Raw genomic sequence first — 22,145 nt, 5'->3', positions numbered from 1 at the left:
AACATTTTCTTTTTTTTTCTCTCTCATTTTTCGTGATAGCTGTGACGGACGCTGATGGCAGCACAAGATGTCACCAACAGAATTGGCTATCAGAATGAGCCCTTGGCAGCTTACACTGTAAAATTCAATTATTGGGTTTTACGTGTCAAAACCACAATATGATTACAAGCCACATGGTAGTGCTTTTTGACTGCGTGCCTAAATGTTAGTACATCTCCCTCCCATTGAAGTGCAGCTGCCGTGGCCAGGAATGGAACCTTCACCCTTGTGCACAGCAGCAACCATGGCGAGTGAACAACTCATCATATCCCGTGCTTGTTATGCTAGTAGCTCCAACATAGCTAAGCAGGGAACAACAAAAGGAGCAAATGCAAGACACTCACCCGGTTTTCTGGTGGTGGCAGAGGCAGCAGCAGCAGCAGCCACAGTGCCAATGACAGTGCGTGGTGCAGCGTCTTCACGCACTTGGAACGCATAACGCGGTCGCTGGAACAGGGGTGGCTGCTGACCCCGACCCAGCACACTGACATAGACACGGGCATTGAGCAGTGACTGCAAACCTCCCCCATCCTGTGCGGCCAGCCGGAGCTCATGCAGCGGCTGCGACCTTCCCAGCCGTCCAACCACCAGCAGCTCCCCTGCAGTGAAACACTCATGCACATGGCGTTTGGGCCACTTTGTCTCACGATCGGGACAAAAGAAGAAAAATTTACCACAGTTATGTTCTCACTCAGTTTGCAGATTTCTTTTGTGAATAGAACGGCACCATCAATTCACTTCAATGGGGTTCCTTTAATTTCCCAAATTGCATTAAAAAACAGCTTGAAGAAGGCTTCATTGCGTGGCCCAAATGTCATCAGACCAATCAGGTGAGAAGATGTCGCTTTTCGTTTTTGTACCAAACTCTGCAGAGCTGTTGTATGGTGAAGAATCGTCAAAACACTTTCTTTTATGTGCACTTTTATTCCCGTGGCCACGAGGCAGCCATGTTATGTACGGGCTTCTCAGAGGTGGCAGCAATATAGTGAAAAACAAGACATAAATGTGTGTCCACCTAGTGTCAGGGCATGCAACACAAGTTATGTTCACTGTATGAAAAAATTTTGTGCTTCACGACTACAGTCGTCATTGGTTATATGGGTACAAAATTCCATGATCACTATACTCATCAACAGTGGTTAGATGGCTGGAATGCTTGACACAAATATAGCGGAACGCACCTGAAAACAATGTTTCATCGATACTTTAGTCCTGGCTGGCAAAGTAAGCAAACGATGTCGGAAATTAGAGCACTGGACGGGCCGTGATTCTCGGCTTGGGCCTGGCCCGGGCTCGGCACTCATTTAAGCTTTTCCACCTGAATGCGGCCTGCAGACTAAGCAAGACCCGGACCCGGCCTGAACCCGAGAAAATATTTCACCTACCTGGCCCGGCCCCACCACAGATCGGGCCCGACAAGGGCCCAAGCCAGCCATCTAGGTGGTGTTGCCCGTATATGGAATCGACAGCAAGGCGTTTTAGGTAGCAAATACCTACATTTTGTTGGCACATACTTCGCTAAAAAGCATACTTTAACCTACAGTAATTCCTTGTGCAAAAGAGCCTTCCAGTGGAAACAGTTGAGCGGACATACTGGGTACGATGAATGTTTGTTCGGCAGCGGCATACTGACCTATTTTTTCTGCAAATGCAATGGGAATCATCAAGAGCATTTTGTAGCAGATATTGTAGCATAGGTTCAGCTTTCAGCTTTAATAGAGAGCGCAATAAAAACAGAGAAGACAGTGGCTTTCTTCACTTTCTTTTTTTTTATTGCGGAGCTCCCAATTGAAATTTAACCCCTTGAGGAATAATGGGATGAACCTGTCCCATTTTTTCTTCTTCGCCACTTCCTCCACCACTGCGTGCCACCATCAGCGCTATGATTTTCTGCTGCCATAGGTCAGAAACATTTAGGAAACCAATAAAAGAATATTTCACACATTTACGACATGTGGCACCGGTGATACGTTGAGTTTAAATTAGTTTTGTTCCGTAGAAATATTTGAAAAGTTCTAAATTTATGGTATGTTTCTCCTCTTCTGAATTTCGAGAGTAGTAGTTCTAGCATGAAACTCTGGATTTTGTTTCAAAATTGGAGCAGTATATCGGCCAATAACCCTGTCAAAGCACACTTAAACAAAAACTGAAGCAGTTCCTTGCTAAGCCTAACTACATAACTGGCATACATAAATGTCGTCTTCAAGTTTGATGAGCATTCCTACGTCTACATCGATGCCCTAGACAGTCGGGGCGCGAAAGAGAAGACGAATATATAAGATCTAGAAGAAAACCTAATACCTCAGACCAGGCCCGTAGCCAGGAATATTTTTCGGGGGGGGGGGCACTTGCTAAAAACCTTGGCTATTACAGAAAAACACCTATTTTCATTATTTATTTTTGGTAAAAACACCTACTTCATCAAAATTTCAGGGGGGGGGTCCAGGCTCCTAGGGCCCCCCCTGGCTACGGGCCTGCCTCAGACCTGTATGGAGTTCACGAATGCATTTGCAGGATTCAGTGCATTCGGTGACACCACATTGACGTGGCTGGCCTGATTCATAGCCACAATTTTATCTACGGGCGGAAATGCAGGCATAACTGAGGTGCTTGTCCTTATCTACAGAGACCGAAGATACAGAAATGAGCCAAAATGGTTGGTGTATGCTAAGAGGTCAGACAGAGCCACTGGCACAGAACAGACGCAGGCGCACATTGTGTACTTTTTTTTTTGCACAGTTTCTGAAGTGCCCCTCTGTACCACTTGCTTTGAGCCTTTCCGTGCGGCAACAGGATCACAGCTTGGTGTGCGCATGAAACAATGCAGGTTGAGCTTCATTCTTTTGGAGCAGCTCAGGAAGCAGGAATAATGCTGTTTTGGAGCAGCTTCGGAGCATCAAAAGGTGTGTTTTGGAGCAATGCAAGTTAGTTTTGGAGCAGATTTCTAGTGCAAAAAATCATTGTTAATTTAGTTTTTTTATCTCTGGTAAACACAAAATTTTCAACGGTCTTTACTAAACATTCAATATCAAGCCACCCTTAAGAGTAATCTCCTTTCCTTTATATATATATATATATATATATATATATATATATATATATATATATATATATATATATATTGTAGCGAAGCGTTGTTAGTCTGTAATGGGTCGCCCTCTCGAGCGCTTTCTAGTGGGTCGTCCCCTTCGGCTCCGCTCCTCGCGCTCAGAGCCCGCGCTCTGTCTTGACTGTCGCCGTTGTGCTTCGTCGACTAGTGCTGTCAATAAACGCCTTTATAATTTGGTGGAGAGTGCTGCGCCGTCCAACCAGCTTCGGTCCGTTCGATGCCCCTGGCGCTTCGATCCCGTACCGTGCCCTCTACCATGCCTCAAGACGCCGCCCAGCAAACGCTTCCCCCTGTACCGACACCATGCTCCGGTTCCCCCCGCATCCGCGACCCTCCTATATTCACCGGCGCGGATGGCACTGACGTGGAGGACTGGCTCGCGATATACGAGCGCGTGAGCGTACCCAACAAATGGGACGAGGCAGGAAAGCTGAGCAACCTGGTTTTCTACCTCGCGGGTGTGGCAAGCCTGTGGTACAACAACCACGCAACCGATTTCCTCACGTGGTCCGATTTCAAGACCGCCATCATCAACGTGTTTGGCCGACCTGCCGTACGTAAACTGCAAGCCGAACAGCGTTTACGTGAACGAGCTCAGCAGACCGGTGAGTCGTTTACCAGCTACATCGAAGACGTCCTCGACTTGTGCAAGAAGGCCGACGTAACCATGTCTGAGTCTGACAAGATCCGACACGTTATGAAAGGCATCGACGACGATGCCTTCACCATGCTGCTCGCCAAGAACCCTCGTACCGTGACAGAGGTGATCACGCTCTGCCAAAGCTACGAGGAGCTGCGCCGGCAGCGGTTGCTGACCCGTCGACCTCCATCACGCGACGCCGACCTCGCTGGCTTGTCGGCCATTTCTGATCACTCGGGCTTGCTCGCCGAGGTCAAGTCATTTGTGCGCGAGGAAATTGCCCGCCAGTTTTCTCTACTGACCTTGCCTCAGTCGCAGCATGTTGAACAGCCGTCCACCACACTGCTGCCTCCCTTACGCCGCGCTATTCAACAGGAAATCGCGGAGGTCATGCCGGAATACCACCAGCCACCTCCGGCGCTTGCGCCACTCAGTTACGCGCAAGTTGTGGCCAGGCCACCCCCAGCGATCCCTGTGTCTGCCCCACATCCTTACGCCGAAGTCGTCACCAGACCACAGGCCTTCCAGGCGAGTGTGCCGGCTGCGTACGCCGACGTCATTCCTAGGCCACGACTGCAGCCCACCATGCAGTCCTATCAGCCGCCGCCCCGTCCACCGCGTCTTGGGCCATGGATGGGACCCACCCCGGCGAACCGATGGCGCACTTCCGACAACCGCCCCATCTGCTTTGCGTGCGGTTGCGCCGGTCACGTCGCCCGCTATTGCAATCGCGTGCAGTCGCCCCCAGTCGCTTCAACCATGCCAAGCCAGTCGAGCCGCCCGTATTACGATTCACCGCAGCCTATGTCACCGCCGTCTCGCCCAGCGCCCTCTACCCGCCGTTCACCGTCACCACGACGCCGCTCACTGTCCCCGATGCGGCCACGTCTGGTCCCACGCGACCAGGAAAACTAGTCGTCGCAGTCCACGAGGCAAGGGCTGCGACGCGATCGAACTGCGAAAGCCCTCAGCGAAGGCCCATCGAACGTGATAGACGTGTTTGTAGACGGTGTTCGTGCATCTGCCCTTATCGACACTGGAGCCGCTGTATCCGTTATGGACGCAAAGCTTAGCCGAATACTGCGCAAAGTGACGACGCCACTTTCCGGGCTCTCCCTCCGTACAGCCAGCGCCCAACGTATTCACCCTACAGCGGTGTGCACAGCCCGCGTCATGATTAAGGACGCTATGTACGCCATCGAACTGATCATAATTCCTGCCTGCTCTCACGACGTCATCCTCGGATGGGATTTTCTCTCCCGCCACGACGCCGTCATTCATTGCGCACCAGCCGAAATAGAGCTGTCACCATTCTGTAATTTGACGCCGGAAGACAGTCCATCGGCTGCGAGCAAGGTACTCGTTAAAGACGACATCAAATTGCCTGCAAACTCGTCCACGGCGGTGTCCGTCTACTGCGCCAGTCTATCCGACACCGTTGCACTCCTCTCGCCATATGACCGTATTTGCACGAGGAAAGGCTTGCTGGTGCCTTTCGCGACCGTTCAAGTCACTCAGGGAAGCACCTCTATTTTTGTAATCAACCCCTCCCCGTACAGTGTTACGTTGGTGCGAGGGGAATGTCTCGGCAGCGTGGAACCCATCGAAGACGCACAAGTTATGGACGAACCCGATGACACGCACGGCCGCAGTTCCAGTACGCTCAGTGCTGTTTCGATGTCTGGTTCATCACCCGCTGACGTGTTTGGTTCCACCATAGCTGACAACCTTACGCAGGTCCAGCGTTCCCAACTTCTGGACCTGTTGGAAGAATTTCGCTCTTCTTTCGATGTCGCTCAAACGTCTCTCGGTCGCACGTCGGCCGTTACGCACGGCATCGATACTGGCGCCCACCTGCCACTGCGGCAACGTCCATATCGCGTATCTCCCACAGAACGCCGTGTAATCACCGAGCAAGTCGACGACATGCTTCGACGCGATGTTATTCGACCCTCCAACAGCCCCTGGGCGTCTCCTGTCGTTCTTGTTGCGAAGAAGGACGGTTCTGTGCGTTTCTGTGTCGACTACAGACGACTCAACAAGATCACTCGTAAGGACGTGTATCCACTGCCGCGAATAGACGATGCGATTGACAGCCTGCAAGGCGCCGAATTCTTTTCATCCCTCGATTTGCGCTCAGGCTACTGGCAAGTACCTATGGCTGACGACGCTCGACCGAAGACCGCCTTTGTCACGCCCGACGGCCTGTACGAATTCAACATCATGCCGTTTGGGCTGTGTAATGCGCCCGCCACCTTTGAGCGCATGATGGATACCGTTCTGCGCAACCTGAAATGGCACACGTGCTTGTGCTACCTCGACGACGTCGTCGTTTTTGCTCCGGACTTTTCCACCCATCTTCAACGCCTACGGCATGTTTTGACGCGTTTGAGCGACGCCGGTCTGCAACTGAATCTAAAGAAGTGCCGATTTGCAGCACGGCAGCTGACAATCCTCGGCTACGTCGTGTCCAAGGACGGAATTCTCCCCGATCCAGGCAAACTTCGCGCCGTGACCGAGTTCCCGAAACCTACGTCCGTCAAAGAACTGCGCAGTTTCGTAGGACTGTGTTCCTACTTTCGGCGCTTCATTCGAAATTTCGCGACTATCATATCGCCTCTGACGAAGCTCCTCGGAAGTAACGGGCCCCTCCATTCATGGTCGTCCGAGTGCGACGACGCTTTCGAAAAGCTCCGCCGTTTGTTGACGTCGCCTCCCATACTACGCCACTACGACCCTACGGCTCCTACAGAGATACACACAGACGCTAGCGGTGTTGGCCTTGGCGCTGTCCTTGCGCAGCGCAAACCAGGGTTCCCTGAATATGTCGTGGCATATGCAAGTCGTACGCTTACTAAAGCCGAGACCAATTACACCGTCACCGAAAAGGAATGCCTGGCGATCATCTGGGCCCTTACGAAATTCCGACCTTATTTGTATGGTCGCCCATTTGATGTGATCACGGACCATCATGCACTATGCTGGTTGTCGTCACTGAAGGATCCCTCAGGTCGCCTCGCCCGCTGGGCACTTCGCCTGCAGGACTACGATATCCGCGTGCTGTACCGCAATGGACGCCAGCATGCTGACGCCGACGCACTCTCGCGCTCCCCCTTGCCTGACGACAATACCCATAGCTCAGTGTCTCACAATGCCGTTTCTTCTATCGACATTCACACCATCGCTACTGAACAGCGCAAGGATCACTGGATCGCCTCATTGATAGACTTGCTGACTGACCCATCGGCAACACCATCCACTCGCGCGTTGCGTCGTCAAGCCCACCATTTCGCCGTTCGCGACAACCTCCTCCACCGACGCAATTACGGCGACGGCCGCCAGTGGCTACTCGTAATACCCCGCAGTCTGCGTTCCGACATATGCGAATCGTTCCACTCTGATCCGCAGTGCGCACACTCTGGGGTATCGAAAACTTACCACCGCATTCGCCAACGGTACTTTTGGCGAGGGATGTACCGCTACGTGCAGAAGTTCGTTCGCTCCTGCATTGATTGTCAGCGCCGCAAAACAACAACGCACCTGTCGCCGGCAGTTCTGCAACCTCTGCCTTGCCCTGACCGGCCGTTCGGGCGCGTTGGCATAGACTTGTATGGACCACTTCCTCTAACGTCGGCTGGTAACCGCTGGGCCATCGTCGCTGTTGACCACCTTACGCGATACGCCGAAACTGCCGCCCTCCCAGCGGCTACAGCGCGCGATGTTGCTTCCTTCCTGCTTCACCGATTCATGCTGCGTCACGGTCCACCCCAGGAGCTGCTCAGCGATCGAGGTCGTGTCTTCTTGTCGGAAGTCGTCGAAGCCATCCTGAAAGAGTGCCACGTTGTTCACCGGAAAACTACTGCTTACCACCCGCAGACGAATGGCCTCACCGAACGCTTTAAACCGCACGCTCGGCGACATGCTCTCGATGTACGTCGCCGCCGATCACACCAATTGGGATGCCATTCTGCCATTCGTCACCTACGCCTATAATACCGCCCCTCAGAGCACTACTGGTTTCTCCCCCTTTTTCTTATTGTACGGCAGACACCCGTCGCACACAATCGACACAATCCTTCCATACAAGCCGGATCCGTCTGAGTGTGCGCCTATTTCTGCCACAGCCAGACTTGCTGAGGAGTGTCGGGAGCTTGCCAAGACGTTTACTACGCATGACCAAGAGCGGCAAAAGAGCATTCGCGGTGACACCACCACTTCTTCGCCCACGTTCAGCCCTGGAGCACTCGTATGGCTCTCAGTCCCTACCACTGCACCTGGCCTCTCTTCCAAACTGCTGCCCAAGTACGACGGCCCCTACCGTGTCGTCGAACGCACATCCCCGGTCAACTACCTGATCGAGCCCATTGAACCATCTTCGGACATGCGCCGTCGAGGGCGCGACATTGTCAACGTCGAGCGCCTTAAGCCCTATCATGACCCGCTCATAGTGACAAGCAGTTAGGTCGCCAGGCGGCTCCCTTTTTCGTACCCGGGGTAATTGTAGCGAAGCGTTGTTAGTCTGTAATGGGTCGCCCTCTCGAGCGCTTTCTAGTGGGTCGTCCCCTTCGGCTCCGCTCCTCGCGCTCAGAGCCCGCGCTCTGTCTTGACTGTCGCCGTTGTGCTTCGTCGACTAGTGCTGTCAATAAACGCCTTTATAATATATATATATATAAGGAATAAAGAAAGAGACTATGACTTTCGTTGGTTTGGCACTGTATATTATCCCTAACATTTTGTCTCGTGGACCAGACTTTGTCGTTTTCACAAAATCTGGTCCACCAGACGAAACGTTAGTGAAAATATACAGTGCCAAACCAACGAAACTCATAGTCTCATCATTCCTTATTCTATCGGGGTCGGCGTGATTGTTTTCCCACTATATACATATATATATATATATATTTGAACGCGCTAGCGAAGATTTGACAAAGAGGAGAACGAGGCTGGACTGCCTTGCGAGCAGCGCCATTGACTTTTCTTCGCTGAACTAAACCTCTGCATTACCCATCTTGTAAAGAAATCCATTCCATCACCACAATTGTGGTGGAAGGTGCTGGGCAAGCTAGCTACAACCAAGTGGTATTGGAGAGACACCGTCCTCTAACAACGGAACCGCAACAGTACGGGCTTCGCCGCAGCCGTCAACTAGCGGGCTTGGCACCACTACCTCAAGAAATGAGCTCGGATGGAGACAACCAGCAGCCACCTGCAAGGTCATCGCCCTACGACTACAGGGTGCCACGGACCTTCACAGGGAAACCCAGCGATGACGTGGACGAATGGCTTAGCCACTATCAGTGGGTGAGCCTATCGAACGATTGGAATGCGGCTAGCCACTGTCTCACGTGGGACTGTTCCTAGATTTCACTGCGTTGGTATGGTTCGAGAACCACGAAGAGACTTTGACAACCTGGGACCAATTTGTGGAGGAAATTAAGAAATGCTTTGGAGACCCAGCAATGAAGAATAAACGCGCCGAGCAGACGTATATAGTGAGGACCGTATATAGCGGGAGGCGATGCGCCGGGACCTGCTGGTATTGCACGGGCACCGGCGCTGTAACGTTGCTGGTATTGCAACGAGCGCGTGGGGTCCGAAGCAGCGCCGGGCGCTGCTGCCCCAAGGGTAGGGGGGAAGAGTTCACTTCGCATGGTCCAGAAGTGCTTGGCCCAAGTTCACATGCCACCTCTTTTACAGCTTTCGACGACCGAGGCGTGTAAACAGATTGGCAACCCCCGGCGCAGAGGTACGAGGTCTCGCACCACTGCATTTGTTATATTTTATTGGTCTGTCTTCAGAGTGGTGATGCTTACATTAAGGTTAGTTCGCTCTGGGATTCGGCACGGCATAGCTTGAATGTTCGTCTATCGCCGTCACCTCCACGTCTGTCCATTTCGTAGACAGCACGTAATGGACGTCCATTTCGGTCGGTGTCGCGAATGGGCAGCGTGCGTCCGTGGTAGGATTATCCACTAGTGTCGAGGTCATACGTCAATGCGCTAGTGAGGACCACGCTTACTATCTGGATGAACTGATCAGACGGAGAAACAATGACAGAGACCGGCTGTACAGATGTTATGCACATTAATTTGACTTATGATAGCGGACAATGTCTCCTCTAATTCACTTCTCGTCGTTATACCGACAGGCTTTAAATTTACATATTCGGCATAGTGACTTCCTTGCAGGCAACTTCTCTTTCCTTGGTTCTTCCCATTCTTGATTTCCCGTTTATGCAACCAGTGTTTAGATTCTGTTGAGCCTTACACCTTACACCTTGCCACTTGGCCTCGGACAGCCTCTTTCACAGGCTGGCCTCTGTCTTTAGGAGGGGAAAATTTGGGAACCGAGCGCGCCCTCCCCTTTGGTGCCTCGTTTCCCAGCTAGCGTGTGCTGGCCCTGCGCGGCTCAAGTGCCGGAAACCACTGTTAATCGGCGACATGGCTACCGTGGCTATGCCGCCAGGCCTTTTTGCCTGGTGCTAGCCATGCGTCGGCCTTCACCGCACGATGCCACGTGTCCGGACATGTCCGGAAAATGCTCGCGCCACCACGTTAGCATACGTCGCTGTGCTTCGCCGGTCCTCATTGGCCGCCAGTGACAAGGGCTCCCAAGAGCCCGCTTCTGTCTGGCGCTGGCTCGCGCGTCAGATGCTCTCAGGCCCGCACAAGAGGTTGACGTGCTGCTCTGGCAGGCGGCTTCTCGTCCGTGCGCTCGACTGCTCCCTTTGTGTGACAGTCGTAGCGCCGCTGGCATGCGTACTCGATCGGTCTTGCGGAGTTTCCCTTTGACGGCCTGCAAGCCCGTGACTGTCGCACTGTGCTGCATCTCGGGTTAATAAACCCGTGTTTATTGACCACCTGCCTCGAGTGCCTTTTCTGCGCCGTGTCAGAGAGTCGACGAACCCGGCTGTAGCGTCTTTGTTCGCTGCGGCAGTGGAGAACATCGCGTCCCTTCCCGGTCGCCTCGCAGGGTAAGCTTCGTGCAAAGCCTATCTCCACAAGTCCTAGCACAGCCATTGATCAATCGAGTTTGTACACCATCGGTGAAGTAATTGTCACAAGTAGAACAAACTAAGCTGTTCTTATAATTAGGGCATGGCCATGCCAATGACAACAGAACAACTATTAGTTAATATGGTGGCACACAAGAAATGAGAAGTGTCATTAAAACCCCGCAGCTGCACTGCCAACATGATCGCCAAGTCATCGAACATTCCTTTTCAAAGATGGCCGGTAGCACTCACCGGAGATTCTGTGGACGAAATGCAACTACGTTATAAATAACGAGGACCTGTGGTCGTAGATCTAGAACACGTCTTTACTTATATGAGGGCTAGCTCTAAATCCCACTTCGTTCTTTTCCCTCCTTTTCCTCTCTCGCGCCTCTCCCCGAGCCCATGCCCCACTTCTTTATTTTCAACATCCTCCAACGGGAAGGCACGAACATCATACAAGTCGCTTCGCGGCTTCCAATGCATACAACTTTTGTGTCGGGTGGTTCACCACGTGGCCCGTTGCCACACAAACGGAACAGGCTGTGACTACCTCGTCCGTGATGCAGTCACATCACTCGGACAGCTGTTCTTGCACGGTCACCGCCTCTCAGACGCCAATCTGTGATAAAGCCTGCTCATCCGACATGTAAATGAGGTGCGCACTTGCATCTCCGTCGTTTGCATCAGGCTGTGGCATTGCTGGTGTAATCCGCATTCAGGTTCTCCTGCAGACGGTTTACTGCAGCGTTTTGGAGTCTTCTCCACGAAGTGCCTGGATACCTGCGTTTCTTGCTGCGGCCCGAACCCTGCGAAATCCCGAATTTCGAGAAGGTTCCCGAGGTCGACGCTTGTTCTTCTGATGGGTTCACCACGTCAGTGGCGAGTCCCTTTACCTGGCTCTCCTGCTGCTCTGTAGGAATATGCTCGTTGAGATGCTCGCACAGTAGGTTCGCGTGGTGGTGGTAATGCTTCGATTTCGTTTTCGGGGCCCTCCACTTCGCTCCCCGAGGCAGAAGCAGCGCTTTCCCTTCCTTGTCTACACGCTCCTCCCTTTGCTCAGTCACAACCTCGCCCAGTTCCTCCAAGCAGTCCACTTCCTCCAAGACCTCATGTTCAGGCTGTGTGTCCAACGGTGGGCTGTGCATCCAAATGCGAAGAAACCAGAGGAAACACAGCAGGATTGCTAGCTTTGCCGCCGAGGAGATCAAAGGAGTCATCACAGCTGGTGGGCAAACTGTCGGCCGTGCATTCTGCGAGGCTGTGAGCTCTGCTGTTGCACAGTACGCAAGACGAAGTTCGCTGCTGTAGGGTTTCCGTCGCAGCTAGCGCAGATGCTGATGGAATGGCATGTGCAGAACTTGTTGGCGAATCTGTGTCATCAGGTACTATGGTCGAGTGGCGAGGATGCGACGACGGCGCTTCTTGCTTCCCTTCCTCACGCACTTCGACCTGGATTTTCAGAAACGACAAAATGTTAGTTGCCTTGTGCGTTCTTGCTTCAGGTGTTGTGTGCTCAGCTGAGGTGTCGGTCTCCTGGGTGCTCTCCTCATTCTTCTTCTGTCTGTACAATAAAGCCAAGTCTTCTGGCAAGCACCTCATAATAACTCCATTAAGCACCACAGTGTACTGGTCAGGTGGTACCTTCAAGCCTTCGAGCGCACTTACGCAGAAATGCACGGTGTCATGCTACATCCGTAGCTTCTCCACTTCCTTGAAACTCCTTACTGGTGACAGTGCAAGAAGCTGGTTGATGTGTTCGTGCACCAGAAGTTCTTGTCGACCGAAACGATCTTTCAATGTCTTGACAGCAATGTCGTAGTTGTGGTCTGCCAGCCTGATGCCTTCGATCGCTCGCTTGGTTGCTCCCGTCAGGTATGTCAGTAAATATTTGAATTTCTCGATTGGTGGCAACTCGGTATTATTGTGAATGGTGGCGCTGTAGTGGTCCCAGAATTCTTGCCACTGACGTAAATCGCCGGCATACGTCATGACGTGAAGAGTCGGAAGTGCAACAGACCGGTAACGCAGCGTACTGACAGTTTCTTGCGGCGCACAAGCAGATCCGATGTTGCTCTGGGCGGCTGCTACCCGGTCGTTAGAGGGTCCGCTCAGAGGCAAGTCGCTGAGATACGTCGACTGTTGGCACTGAGACATGAAGAACTGTGCGTCAGTGATCGCGTATAGAATCTTCTCATGGTAGTCGGTTGCACCCTCGATTTCACCGTCAATAGCTTCATCTTGCGTGAGGTCGAGAATGCCCTTGTCTAGCTGGCGGAGCTCAGTTTCCTTAGCCTTCAAAACGGCGACTTGCCTGTTGACCTTGCGCGCCTCGGTGTCGGGGATCCTGCAGTAGTCCTGTCAGGAGCTTTATATTCTTTGAGACGCTGGCCCTGACAGTCCCACACACCTTCCGAAGACGCTCGGCCGAAGTCATGGAAGTCTACGAATGACCACTCCCGGGTTTCACGGCACCAAATATAAATAATGTGGACCCGTGGTCGTAGATCTGAAACACGTCTTTACTTCATGAGGGCTAGCTCCAAATCCCACTTCGTTCTCTTCCCTCCTTTTCCTCTCTCGCGCCTCTTCCTGAGCCCATGCCCCACTTCTTTACTTTCAACATACGTAATGGTGGTGCACGCACTGTTGTGCAGACTAATTTCTTAGTTAGCAAGAAGCGCAGCTTGCACTAGTGGCGCAAGGCTGGAACCATCAGCGGAGCTGGTGTTCGACCTAGCTAAGTTTTGCTAGTATTGCCAAGCCTTTGTTGAGAGGCTAAGTTTTTGCTAATAGTATGAAGTATGCCTAGATTTGGCTACACTTGGCTAGACATGTCACATGACCATAGGTCAGCAAACTCACTCAGACTCAGATCGGGCCATGAATCTCAGTCTGAGTCTAGGTGAGTAATATTTTGGTGAGTTTGAGTCCGAGTGAGTCCGGTTGAAGAAAATTTTAGTGAGCGTGAGTCCAAGTGAGTGCAGTTGAGGAAAATATTGGTGAGTCTGAGTCCGAGTGAGCCCTAAGCGCAAAATATATTTCTTGAGTGAGTCCAATGAGCTCCACCTTTTGTTGTTGACTATGGGCCTATCTACTCAACTACAGCATTACTATCAGCCTTATATCGGCTTTTGTTCATACTCAAGTCTATTCACACATCTCAGCACACTAGCATTCATGTGCCACCTCAATATTTATTTATCAGAGGCATGAGTTATGAGAAGGGGTGCCATGACCTTGTGGGGGTGCTATCAGCCCCTGTAAAGTTGTCTGCGCCTCATGGCGCACGCGCGCCTCGCGGATAGGCCGTCGGAGGCAGTGGCGCTGGGCTCGCGAGTGTTGGGGTTTGCGCGTGAGCGACGGCCACGCCACCGGAGAGAAGCGAGCGAGGCAGCCGCGGCCGCCGGGCGGGAAAAAGGAAGTCTCTTGGGATTTGGCGGCTTGCGTGGACGGCGGCTCCCGCGGTGGGTCCTGCAGGGGGACGATACCGCGGCTCGTTTCCCTCGGGGCCCCTCGTAGTAGTGAGTCGTGCGTCCTCGCGACGCCGCATTCGCGGTTATTGCTTGTCTTATGCTGTCTTGTGTTATGGTGTATTTTATGTCTTATGTTGTTTTGAGTGTGTCTTATGTTATCCGGATATTCATTGTCATTATATGAGTTTTAGCGAGTAACTAGTTTGTAACAGGATTCGGCCGGCGAGCTCGCCGTATGTAAAGAAACGGGTAATAAACGAGAAAGTGTTTCGTAGAACCGACCGCGTCTGCTATCTTCCGTGTGCCCCAAGAGCGGCGATTACACACCTCTCAGATCCCACAACCTCCCCCCTGCAATCTCTTTCATGGGAAGTTCTTGATAAAAATATCCTGTGTGGGTCACGTATTTCATAAAAATGTCCTTACTGGATTGATATATGAGAATGATGATATATGATATATATGATGACAACTTGTACTTGAAGGTACAAGATCAAGAGGCATATCGTAGAGCACCGATTATGTGAGATATTGGCGTCAAAGAGGATTGACACTATCATCGAAAAAGCTAATTTTACACTAACGGACTCATGAATCGACTCACTCAGACTCAGGTGAAGCTGTGAGTCTGAGTGAGTCCAGCTGAGTATTATGTTGGTGAGTGAGTAGAGTCCGGTTGAGAAAATTTTGAAGAGTCTGAGTCCGAGTGAGCCCTCAGAGCCAAAAAATTCAGCAGATCCCACGCATTGTGGGAATCGGCTTCATGCGAAGAATACAGAAGGGCTATACCAAGTTTACAACATGTGGGTTATCGTAAGGTCAATCTGCACGACAGACAAAGGACCGCGCACCACGTGATAAAGTCTGCTACATCAGCCCATCTGCGTCGTGCTCCGCGCTTCTTTTGTGCCGAAAACAAAAGTGAAACACTCGCTAGACGACCTCAAGCTCGAGGGTATCCACTCTGCATGGCACTATGCAGGCTTGGCCGCTCAACAAACCTTTCTTTCATATCTTGACAATCGGATACTAGACATACCACTCGCGTGTCGAATGATTTGTGCACTCACTATTCATGTGGTAGCACACCCCAAGTAAAAAGTAATCGTAGCAGAACACAATGCTTCGCAAGAGTCGCGTTTTGTGCAGATAAACACACACTCTCAGACGTTAACAGTTTGCATCGAACTACTGCGCATGCGCAGTCAATCAACCGGTAAAACAGTAGATTAGTTTACAATAGGTTAGCTTGTGGACGCTAGGCGTGCTCCCTGCTAAGTTTTTCTTTAATCCATGGCTGTGCACGATGGACTGCCAGCACAGTACGGCAAGCAGGCACACATGCCGTGCGGTTCGAAAACGTCTCAAGTAGCATGCAAGTATCGATAACGGCGAGCACAATTTATTATGCCGCTTCTTTAAACACGTCACGCACGTCTGGAGACCACTACTGCCGCACACGTTTCACGCTGTCGCTAATTTTAGCCATGACCTCCAACACTGGGCTGTGCATGCCGTCTCAGAGGCAACGTTCTGGCACATTTAGGCGCAAAATCGTGCATTTTCATCAGGATGGCGCAGAAAATGCCGTTTGACGCAATTTGGTGCATTTGGCGCAAGAGTGGGAGCACTGAGATCTCAAACTTGGAACAACAGGCTGCTGTGTTGATGGCACATTGAGAGATTACTTGTGCACGCAATATATTGTGACCCGTGGTAGCACTGGCCTTTACATAAAATATTGTTTTTGTCTATTAATGCAGTAAACTCTACAGGAAATGAGTAAATTCTGGCTTTCATTATCTATTCTTTTTGTGCTGACTGTTTTCAAAAAAGCGAAGTTGTGTTTTCGTATTGGACATTTTACCTTTATGGAGATTCTAAACTAAGAGCAATGCAAGCTCCCTTCAAGAATGCCTGCTGTAGATGAATACAAAGCACCTGCAACCTCGACGTTCATTATTCCATCACTGCTGAAGCCTCTCATGTTTTGGCATCTATCTTACCAATGAATATCTGCATCTCAAGTACGGTTTCCCATCAGCTCCCAATCCTGTAAGGGAACTTGCCTGAAGTAGGGTCAACTCGGAAAATGCCCATATCGTTGCCGCTGACAATGTGGTAAGAGACGCTTCCAAAGGACCCGGAGTCAGCATCACTGGCGACCACTACTGCTATGGGTGTGGCCAGGGTATCTTGCTCACGAAGGCTCACGTTGTACTCGCGGGGGTAGAAGATGGGCCGGTTGTCATTCACGTCCCGCACGTACACCTTCACCATGGCCATAGTGCTCAGGCCACCTGCGCCACACCAATGCAGCTGAAAGCACTGTCACTGCTTCAATTTTCATATAGCGGCAGCTCTAAATAAAAACAGTAGGTGCCTTAGAATACATTCAATATATCTTAAATTCTGCTGCATTAAAGGGGTCATGAATCACTTTTCCAAGCAATCATCGAATGACCTCAGTACCGGAGTGCCTCATGAATCAACTGCCTCAAAAATTTCTCGAATGAGTGGAGTTATAGGGGCTTAAGCACTTTCTCTCTCCTCTTGGCATGACGAAGGCACTGGAAGCTACACAAGAATGAATGGCATGAGGACAAGAAATTGCATCAGCGCACATCATGATCTTGAGCGTGCATGATGAAACGCCATCCCTCTCTCCCGTGGTGAATCCCGCTGTGGCCCACGGTGCAATATTAACAGAATGTGCAGCACGGCACTGACACGCAGCGGCACACTATGCAAAAAGTGCATCTGATCCTAATGCCACTCTTGATTTACGCCGGCTATTGGCCAATGCCGTGCTACCCACTGCCTGACGTCAAGCAGCAGGCACCGGCAGCCTGAGAAAAGGGCAACTCCGCTTGTAGGCCCTCCTTGCCGCACACAACTGCAAGATTTGGCTGATATGTTCACAGCAGTGTCTGCTATCTGCAATGTTTTCTCACCAGGCCCAAGGACGCCTCTAAAAAACATTTTTGCTTTTAATATCGAGACGGCGGTTTTAGAGTGATGTGTCAACACAGCCTGACATAGGTCCAACTCATGACGTGCTAGCAGCAACACTGTTGTCTACTGCCAGTTGCCCACGGTGCCCCAAATGAAAAAAGCTCTACTTCCAGATGGGTTATTCAACCAGAAATCTTTCCGGTTCCATAATTCAGTGAAAGCACCTATAGCACTATAATTTAGCTCAATGTGGATGAAAATCCAACTGGAATATGGCCAAATTCCAGCCAGAAACTGACAAAGTTCTCGTTGGATATTCATCCACTTTGAGCTGAATTATCGAACCGAAGGTCTTTCCAGCTGGGAAGATTTCCAGTTCAACAATTCAGCTGCAAGTAGAACTTGTTTCACCTGAGGCACATCAAGAATGAAGACAGCAATTTCATCGATTTCTGCTACATGCATGACACAGAATTCGCAAACCCTGTGAACTGTGTTGACTCATCATGTTCATTTGGTGGGGCTGGCTTGCAGACGAAGACTTTAAAATCAAGCTAATATATTTCATACATGTCGTACAGTGTTAGCATTGAGTCCCAAAGAGATCTGACCTCGGTCGGTGGCAGCAATGGGGATCTCATAGGAACTCCTCTGCTCCCGGTCAAGGCTGGCTATCAAGCACAGTTCTCCAGTGCTGGGATGCACAGCAAAGTGCTGGCGGAAGTCACTGCTGGCTCCTCCACCCAATGTGAAGTTCACCATGGCATTCACACCACAGTCAGGATCAGAGGCGGACACCTGGGAGACAGGGTACTCTACTTGTACTACAGCAGTTCCCTCATTTTAGAAAATTTAGCACAGCTTGCACTAAGTCACGCTACGCTGGGTCATAGCAGAACCGGTGGGCACCTAGCTGGCCCTGGCTTGGCTAGGCATTTCCCCTCTCTCATCCCTTGACATAAAATACTATACATCACCATGATTTCGTGTTTTTTTTTGTGTCTTTCTGTTTTTTTCCTCAATGCCTATCTATTTCTCTGTCTTTCGAGCTCTTCCTTTCTGTCCCTCCCCCCTCTCTCTGTACTCGTTCTCCTTTCCATCCTCCTCACACCCACCACCTTGCTACACTATACTTAAGGCCCCGTGCTTTCGGATAAATCCAAAAAATGCGATAAACACTTGCCGGTAAAATTTTTGGCAATTCGGGTTTATCCAATAAACGCCGATTTTAATGGTCAATACGGCCCTGTTCCGTTCTTTATAGAAAGGGCATGCTCTAAGCGGTTATTGGTACATCAGCCGCTTTGGCTGGTATAAACTTTTCCTCACGCCAACAGTATCTGTAGACCGTACCCATCACGTATTTAACAAAGGTCTCGTCGTGCACAGAGCGAGGGATGTCAACACATGTAGGGCCCCTGCAGCGAGACAGACATCTCGACATACGGTCCCCTGGCGGCACCGGGGCGTGTCAGACACATAGAATATATGGACCTCGTAAAGTATGCTTGCGCTTATTACAAGCTTCAAGGTTGTAAGACACACAAACGCAGGTTTTTTGTATTCAAGTACTTGTGCTTGTGTTTACACGTGTTTGTGTGTTCAAAAATTCCAGATAACTAAAATATGCTTTGTGTATTCTGATGTTTTCGTGTTCCGACATCGCTTGAGCTAAGATATTGGAGTATTGAAAGTAACGCAAAATTTCCCGCCAAAAGATAAACTCCGAAAGACACAGAAATAAACTCCAAAAACATGGACCTATACTTTACAAGGCTCTGCTAGCGAACCGGGATAAGTTATGATGCGCGCCTTCACATCACGCGGGCTTGAATCTCGCCTTGCCAACAATCTTTTTGTCTATTTCTTTCTCCCTCTCTGTACTCGTTCACTTGCCCATCAGAGTATCCCACTACAAACAAATCGGCGCATGTGTTCTGGGAGCGAAGCAGAAAAGGAAGGCAATGAAGAGGACCAAGAGATGATTCTCCATCTGCGACAGATGGCGAACCTCTACCCCAACAGCTCTGCTGTAAAACTGTAAAAATGTAATGAGCAGAGGCTTCCAACTTATTCTTCAAACTGTAAAAATGCTTGCAGAGCTGTGGTTGAATTCCTTGTGGCATGCAAATTCACAAATTATTGACCATTTATTGGCAGCGAAATAAACCTGCAAACTGCAATGTAGAAAAACATTAAAAATAGTAAAACAATGCTCAGATCAGCAGAAAGGAAAACACAATATCAATACTCAACTGAATTAGAAATAAATACAAGCACAATCATTCAGAAACGAATGATGGGTCCTTCTGTGAATGTATATGACCTTTAGGAACTTGGGATAATTAAACATGAAGAGGAGGTACATTTTATGAATTCTTATTCCCATGCTGATAGATAACCACCGAACAACTGCTGCAGTGAGATTACCTGAATGACAACTTCATGTTGTCAGTTCTTTAAAGCCAGAATGGTTTGCTCTTACAAACACAATTCCCTAAATTTACATGCCTCGAAATAACCAGAGAATCCAAGAGTGTCATCAGGCATTCCTGGGACCCACACATTATAGGAAATGCACAAAGAAAAGTACTTGGAATCATCTATAATGCTCAAAATCAGCACATTTCAGTCGCCAATCTCCGACTGGAATCCAGGCTTCAGACATGTCACAAATGAGCACTTCAACTGCATTCAAATGCCGCGTCAAATCACGGCGCCAACAGAGCCCGCGCTGCAATACAAGATGCCAACCCGCACCCTTCACCGCCTCCAGAGAAGGCACCCCGCTGACAGCCAGCGCGCTTCGAATCAAGTACTCGCGCAAAGGCTGGAACAACTGAGAAGTCGAGACACAATGCCATGTTGAGCAAGGCCACTACTGCCGATGCGTCCTCCGCCGCGAGACGATCGTGCAAGAAGGAACTCGCTCCTTCCCAGGTCATCGTTGTGCTTGTGCTATGCACAGATGAGTCACGTTGAAGACTCTTAAATCTGTGCACTACCCAATATAAGAGGGAAGAGACGAGAAGATGCTTAGGTCAGCCAGAGAAGTGTTGTGTTACGATGTAGTGCCGTCAGTCGCTCAGTCTAAGAAGAAGTGCTGTAAGATGACGAAGGAGTTTGTTGAAGAAATAGAAGTCTCCCAGATGCCAAGAAAGGACATGCAATCACAGAGTGCTGAAAGGGAACCACTGGTCTGCACTACAGTCATCGTGAGCCCGTGTGCGTGCGTTTTTGGAAGCTGGGGATTGCTAGATTGGACAAGTCGGTCAATATGAAAGGACTTTAAGTATCTGAGCACAATAATTGTTCCCAATTGTCGTTAAACCCATCTGAGTTGTATTCAGATTTAATCAGCTAAGTGTGCATCCCTTGCAAATATACTTTCTTGTGCTGTCAAATCTTGGCTATGACTCATATTTTTGGGACCACAACTGGCGTTTGCTGGTGTGCTAGAAGGACTTACTCTTAAACTGTCTGTGCTTTCGTGGTGCACTTCGGGGGGGCCCTTAGAATCACCCCGGTGATTGCCTCCCATTAACGAGTTGTGACAAGACATAGAATCTCGGTCCCAACTACAGTCAGCAAATGTTGTATAACACTGTTTACAATCGCACTCAAATGAGACTACACCCCTACATGAAAATCAGTAAAATGCATTAGACAGGACGCCAGTGCACAACAAATGTATTCTGACACCACATACTAGAACGATTAAATACCAGTAGGCCTTCCTTCCCAAAACAATGCACGAATGAAAAAATTACACCATCTCCCACTAAAGGGGACCATGAGGCGATGCGAAGCCGGAGCACTTGCACGATCGCGTTCCGTTGGCGTTCGTTGGGCATGCTACAGACCTCGCGTCGTGGAACGCGAAGAGGGACACTATGCGCGTCGTATCTTCCATCTAGCCTGGCCGCTAATTCTCAAAGGGCGAGCGGGGAACGCGGTCGACAGGCGGGCGAGAGGGGGGCAACGTGGGAGAGGAGAGAGAAGCGGAGGGGACGCGCATGCGCTCGAGCTCATCGCGGCGTTGCGCAGGAGAGAATTTCGGCATGTCTAGCCCGCGTTTCAGAGGAATAGAGGAAAGGGGGAGAGGGAAAGGGGAGAGGGAATGTGGAGAGTGGAAGGGGAGATGGAATGTGGAGAGGGAATGTGGAGAGGGGAAGGGGAGATGGAAAGTGGAGAGGGGGGAGGGTGAGTGGAGAGGAGGTGTGTGGAGAGGGTATGCGCATGCGCAGTAAGGGTGGTCACGCCGCACACCACCACCACCACCACCACCTCTTCCTCTGAAACGCGGGCTAGACATGCCGAAATTCTCTCCTGCGCAACGCCGCGATGAGCTCGAGCGCATGCGCGTCCCCTACGCCTTAAGATACTTCGCATCTAAAACCCTGCCTCAAGGTGTCATCAGCTAAACCAATCCTCAGCCTTGGTTACAGGGGGCTGAGGGGGAACATAAAGGGGCACTGAAGGCAAATATTAAGTTGATTGTTAAAATATATAATGAGAGAAACTTCACTGCGTTGATGTTGTGCAAAAAAAAAAAGATGCTTAAGAGATAATCGTGTTTCAAGGGTCTTCCTCCCACAGCACAAACCAAGTGGAGAGAATGGCATTGCATATGCCATCATCAACTTTTACTGCCTGACAGGCAGTGCTATGGTCTCTCACCTAATGTACCTTAAAGGGCCACTAAAGGCAAATATTAAGTCGACGTTGATTGTTGAAATAGCGGTCCAGAAACCTCATAGTGCTACTTTTGTGCCACGAAAGTGCTTATTTTGAAATAAAATCACGTTTTAGTGGTCCGCATCGCGTTAGCGCACTTAAAATCACCCGCCTGAAATCAGTCTTTCATACGTCACTGCTGCCGTGCCCAACGTTGCCCGCCTTTACTGCGAGGCGGCGTGTACTGGCGGCGTG

The 22,145-nt window shown here is 50.4% G+C and overlaps 1 protein-coding gene across 1 annotated transcript in view; it reads right to left on the bottom strand.

Annotated features, from left to right (window-relative positions):
• LOC119382397 (protein dachsous) overlaps positions 1 to 22,145 on the bottom strand; it is a 466,009-nt gene that overhangs the window by 423,925 nt on the left and 19,939 nt on the right. Inside the window, exons 3-7 of the mRNA XM_049412138.1 lie at positions 17,825 to 18,011; positions 16,324 to 16,558; positions 12,476 to 13,129; positions 11,679 to 11,922; positions 384 to 681 (exon numbers count right to left, since the gene is read on the bottom strand). Coding sequence (XP_049268095.1) covers positions 384 to 681; positions 11,679 to 11,922; positions 12,476 to 13,129; positions 16,324 to 16,558; positions 17,825 to 18,011 — 1,618 coding nt within the window. The remainder of the gene's footprint in view (positions 1 to 383; positions 682 to 11,678; positions 11,923 to 12,475; positions 13,130 to 16,323; positions 16,559 to 17,824; positions 18,012 to 22,145) is intronic.

The sequence above is a fragment of the Rhipicephalus sanguineus genome, chromosome 2 (assembly GCF_013339695.2).
Source record: "Rhipicephalus sanguineus isolate Rsan-2018 chromosome 2, BIME_Rsan_1.4, whole genome shotgun sequence".
Taxonomy (NCBI): Eukaryota; Metazoa; Arthropoda; class Arachnida; order Ixodida; family Ixodidae; genus Rhipicephalus; species Rhipicephalus sanguineus.
Note: the sequence above shows the minus strand (reverse complement) of the source record. Positions and strands in the feature narration are given on the sequence as shown.